Below are 6000 nucleotides of genomic sequence, written 5' to 3'. Positions count from 1 at the left end.
TCAATTGTTGAGCTTGGTTTTATATGGCAGTGCTCATTCATTCCTCAAACTATGAATGAATGACCATTTCCTTGGTGATACTGACTGGACTCATAGTATGGATCTATTTTTAGACTGCTGTGTTGCAACGGCTGAAAGACTCATAGATGAAAGTTCATGTGTTACTGAGCCTTAAAGTCCCTTTAGGTATGACACAGTACTACGCCATATGCTTGAGCAAATCGCCTGTGGTTTTTAATTCACACCCATGTGTTGGCAAGAAAATATGAAAACATGGTTTTGTAGTTACAAAGAACATGATCTTAAAGGGATAGCTCACTCAAAAATGAAAATTCTGACATCATTTACTCATCCTTAAGTTGTTCCAAACCTGAATGAGTGTGTTTCTTTAGTTATTAGGTATGAAGAAAAAATACTATGGAAGTCAATGGCTACCGTCAACTAATGGCTCTTTTCCACAAAAGAGCTGCTAGATTTAAATCAGCACAGCCAGCGAAGGATCGAACACAACTGTTTTGAAGAAGTGCAGCTTTTTTTTAACAACCTAAAAGTTTCGTTGTCTGTTGTGGAAGTACAGACGTTCCTCTTGTTGATAGCAGAGAAGCGGATCCAGCGAGAGCTTGATGGGGCGATACAGAATGAAAAAGTTTTTTAGCAGTAGAGGCGGTGCAACTATAACGACGTGAATAATCCGGCCCACTCTAAAGCGGTACTAAACTGCAGTGGAAACGCAAACTGTGCCGAGCTGAACCATACCGTACTGAGCCATGCTGTGCCGAGTCGTACCACACAGTGGAAAAGCGCCATAACTGGTTACCAACAATCTTCAAAATATGTTATTTTGTGTTCAATAGAAGACACAAACTCATACACATTTGTAACAAATGAGTAATGAGATGAGATGCAAATTTTCATTTTTGGGTGAACTGTCCCTTTAAGAACGTGTTCGATATCACAAATTCACATTATGCATTTAGTAACTGAAAATCTAAGATTTTCTTTTCCCATTTAAACCTGGAAATATTAAGAAATGTTTAAGATTTTGCAAAATTTAAAACATGGAAAAACAAATGGGAAAGAAGACCACAGACCCCAACAGTTTCAACATGAACTGATGTGATTTTACTGCATTTTAAGAAACTGACATGTCTGTTATTACACCGTATATCTTCAAGCAAGAGAAAAACGCTCTTCCAGCGAGTTACCAGCTTCAGATAATTGTTTTACGACCCGACCGTTTTGAAAAGACAGCCTGTCTCTATTGATCACAGCCTCTCTTTTCTCCAGAATGCAGTCGTTAAAAGCACTCAGTTGATGTATCGAGTCAATACAACACACAACATAGGTGTAGATGTGCTGGACAAAACTGAAGGGAGAAGAAAACAATCATCAAACAGGACTTTGTTAAAGAGGCATAACTGTAGATCACTATTCAGGGCCTTTTGTGTTTCTGTCAAGAATCTTTAAAGAAATTCGAATTTCAAGGAGCGTTATAGAAGGCAATAGGGTTGTTTGTTCAACTGGACACTATGGATCAGCTGCATCATAGGTGATCCTGTGCTGTTGACCTCTAGCATCAGTTTTATCCATTGGTTTACACTCGTAGTATATGTTTTTCTTTTCCTCTGCATATGATATTCTACAAGTCGTATACATCCATATAGATAGATGAATGCTTTATGTCAGCATACACGGTAAGCTGGGTGACTATATATGAAGACAACAACTACGACTTCACAGCACTGGCATCGGTTAATCCTTAAATACTCAAGCATTATTATTCATAGATTAAAGAGAAAAGGAAATAATAATTAATAACCCCCCAAATAAGATACACAACTTTGTTTTCCCCAATAATGTTTTTTTTATATATATATACTAATGGCATGACATAAGCCTGTTTAAATCCATATCACTTGGAGGCAAGGTGAAAATAATATTCAAACATCTATCAACTGGGGAAATTTCCCTTGATTTTTAAACATTACCATGCATTACATTTTTATCTATTTTATTTATTTTTTTCAAGTTCACTTACTTGTTCTTTTTAGTTAACTCTAGAGTAAATAAATGTGTTAAGATAGTGTTGTCTTCACATAGACTCAAAGAATGCATTTTTTCGTATCATTTTGTATCATGGGACACATCCACCATATTGCATGTTGACACGTGTAGAAGGATGCAGCGGCGGTCGTGGGGGCTTTCGGGGGGTTGGGTTCAGCTCCTAGACGACGGCCTTTGAATCCTTGCAGTCCTGAGCAGTGGTGCCTGAGTTAGTCGGTTTGCTGTCCGTCCTCTCGGCTAGACGTTTCGCTTGTCTGCAAGACGGACAGGTACAAAGGAAGATGAATATGATCGACCACCACTGCATTCGATTTAATAATAAAGTAATAATAATAATACAAACAAAAAATAGTAAATAATACAAAAATAATATAAATTCAAAATACAGAATTATACATAAAATCTAATAAAAAATTTTTATGAATAATAACTGATTTCTTATTAATTATGATTAATAAATGAAAACAAAAATGCATTAAGAAATATGTTTTTTGGCTCTATCATTATCTATAAAATTATATTATAAATTAATATTTAATAATGAACACTACTGTTCAAAAGTTGGGGGGTCAGTATTGTTTTATTTATTTATTTTTAAGAAATTAAATGTTTTTTAAGTATGAAAGCATGCATTAAACTGATGAAAAGTTACAGTAAAGAACTTCCTATTCATCAAAGAATCTTGAAATTAAATGTATCATAGTTTCCACAAACATATCAGCACAACTGTTTTCAACACTATTAAAAATAATAATAATAATAAAATGTTTCTAGAGCACAAAATCAGCATATTAGAATAATTGACACTGAAGACTACAGTAATGACTGCTGAAAATTCAGCTTTGCATCAAAGGAATAAATTACATTTTAATATTATAAAGTAGAAAACCGTTAATAATATTTCACAATATTACTGTTTTTTTTTCTATATTTTTTGATCAAATAAACTTTTGAATGGTAATGTATACGTAAGTTATATAAAGTGATGCAGTGAATTATTTTTTACTGAAGTATCTCCTTCCCATCAGCCCCTTTCCTCTTTGTTCTGTTCTAGCTCATGACTGAGAAGCCGAAGCCACTGTAAATAAACATTTCTTTAACCTTTTCCTACGGCACACCTACTATGAAAATATTCTTGAACGGGTTGGTGAGAATTCCGTTCTGGTGTGTCTATCATTTCCATTCTCGTTTTTCATTCTCCATGTGCTCTGTTCATCACGGATATGACAGAGATTCATATTTCCCACAGCAACCCCTCTGATTACAGGAGGATAAAGATCATGCAAAGACATGGAGTGAAGTGGAGTGAGGGTTTCCACTGCGGGCGGAGAGATTGGGGAAGTTAAACCAACACTATGTAACTTTTTCTGTGTTCAAAATTTGGAAAATGTATATAATGAGTGAGTACATCATAAAGATTCAAGATTAAACATTGACGTTTTGTAGTATAAATAGTGCGGAATGTTCTTCCGCGGGATGCGTGCAGTTCTGTTTATTAACCACTAGCGCGCCAAAATTTACATAGTGTTGCTTTAAGGAAAATTCATATTGTGTGCGTTTCATATTGCGTGTTTCTGTGTAAATGATAAGCTCAGCCAGTGTGTACGCTACGCGTGTGTCTCTCTTAGTCATTAAGTAAAATGAGCTGTCAGGTTTCAGACGATGACATTTAAAGGACAAATCTGGAAGTGAACTAATCCTTTAAAGCATAGAATGAGTTGTTATTTTTCTGTGTTGACGTTTTCAACTGAAACAGGAAGTTGGAAGACATCTTGAATGGCTCATACCTTCCAACAGGCTGTACGTAACTGTGACGTGCTACTTATTTAACAACAGTACAATTACAATGCTAATATTTATGGTTATATTTTTTTTCTTCGCTTTCAAACGTGAAACCATAGAGTTGTATTGTTGTGGAAAACCACAGGGAAAATTTTGTTTTGAAATACTTATTTTTTCATTGATAACAGATTTATGAACCATTCTCATTACAAACTTATGAAGATGTTTGGTGTGCGTGGCAGTTTCAAATGCCATCAGTTTCAAAGATTGGGGTCGTAAACGTAAACGTAGAACATAGGCGGGCATTATGCAAATGTGTTACCCAGTGACGTGTACTGATGACTCATTCAGGCTGTTCAGAATTGATTATTTCTTTTGGGAGACAATAACTTTATTTATCATGCACTTTTGGCTTTACAACACTGTAGATTCTTTACATTCACATACATATACGTTACACACTGCATGAAAGGAAATATTCGAAATGGCATAATAGGGGCACTTTAAAAGTTTTCATAAGGTTTTTCCTTATGCATATCATTTAGGACAGTCAAATCACAAAATTAATATTCATGAGCAAAGCTGATACATTTTTGTGTCCCCCACCCCATTACATAACTTTTAACAATGATCCCAATCAATCAATCATTAAGCCAGCACTGTATACTTGCATTGTGGCAGTTGTTTTTAAATAAACTCTTATTTATTTCTGTAATGGACTGATATTACATCATATATTTCAGGGCAGCATTCAAAACATTGAATTAATTCTGGTTTATGCAAGAATCAGGCCCATATATTGGCTTAAATTAAGCTAACTCCGCTTGGAACAACACATGGGAAGCATTTCAAGGCCGCTAACATGATGATCTGTAAATATTTAAATGGAAAAAAGAATAAATCATGTCCATTTCGTTAAATCATCTTGAGTATCTCCTAACAGTTTATATAAAAGGTAATGGCTACCCAGATTGCCTCTGAGCACTTTTGTCATTTATATAATGTCATCAAAACATAACGGATTTTTTCTGGTTGGCAGTCATTTACATATGTGATCTTTTTTTTTTTAAATGGAGATGTTATACGAGGGTGGTGTGGCATACTTACGGCTCTGTATGTACATACATGTCACATGATCCATTTTCTACCTTGATTGGTCCATCCACAGGGTCCAGTCCTTGTTCTGACAGCTGTTTCAAGGCACTAAGAGCAGCCTGTGTGAGGTAAGGAAACAGATGGCTTTGAGTGAGACAACATAACCCACATCAGCTGCTTTTTAAATAACACTTACTATCAGAAACCCGAGACTGACAGGACGCTTTCTGCTCCCTCTGTTTTGTTTGGCTCCTTCTAGCTCTCTGTTTATCTAACGTTTATCTAATGTTATTAGGTCAACGTTTTCAGGCTTGCATTTCCTCCAGCCAGTGAGTGGGATTTACGTTGCCAATTGGCCACGTTATGGGCTGATATGCAAAGTATTAGCAATAAATCAAGTGTGCGGACACAGTGTGCTGAAATAATGTCTCATAACTCAGGTGTAACTGATATCCTGTTTTTCTCTGAAAAGTCATCAAGTACACAGGAAGAACAGCAGAGAAGAGAGTTCAACAAAACCACAAAGTTTGTCCATAAGTCCAGTATAAGTCCATAAGTATGGAAGCAAAATAAAAAAAAATTGAAATGTATTTGTTATTAGTTTGTTTTTTAATAAAATATTTCATTTTTCATAGGAATTTCCTTTAGCATCATTCAATTAAACTTATATATATATATATACACACACATACATATTTTTATAAAGTTATCAATAACTAAATAAATAAACAAATAAATACTGGGGAAATTGTGTGCTGCTATATGGCAAAGTTCAAATCTGCTTTCCTTTTAATGGCTCTATGAATGGTTTTGACACAACTGACTTGGTAAATATATTTCAGAGAAATGTCCAATATTATTTTAGCAGGATTTATATACTATTTATTTAATATTAGAGTATATATCATATTTTTAATTAGCTTGTATTTTTATTCTCCGGTTTTCATACAAAATGAAGAGGTATGTCCAAGGTATTTACTTAATACAGTCACCAGACTAAAATATAAACAGACATCACCTAAACTGAATATTCCATCACAGTTTAGAAGTAACTACTTT

At 34.7% G+C, this 6000-nt stretch overlaps 1 protein-coding gene across 1 annotated transcript in view; it reads right to left on the bottom strand.

Annotated features, from left to right (window-relative positions):
• Positions 1 to 1099: 1099 nt before the first annotated feature.
• The window catches only part of LOC109050217 (double-stranded RNA-binding protein Staufen homolog 2), a 107292-nt gene continuing 102391 nt past the window's right edge, over positions 1100 to 6000 (bottom strand). The window contains 2 exon segments of the mRNA XM_042714207.1: positions 1100 to 2318; positions 4972 to 5060. Of these exon segments, the coding sequence (XP_042570141.1) occupies positions 2225 to 2318; positions 4972 to 5060 (183 nt within the window). The 3' untranslated portion in view covers positions 1100 to 2224.

This window comes from Cyprinus carpio, chromosome A24, assembly GCF_018340385.1.
Source record: "Cyprinus carpio isolate SPL01 chromosome A24, ASM1834038v1, whole genome shotgun sequence".
Lineage (NCBI taxonomy): Eukaryota > Metazoa > Chordata > Actinopteri > Cypriniformes > Cyprinidae > Cyprinus > Cyprinus carpio.
The sequence above is the reverse complement of the archived record's forward strand: the minus strand, read 5'-3'. Positions and strand labels throughout refer to the sequence as shown.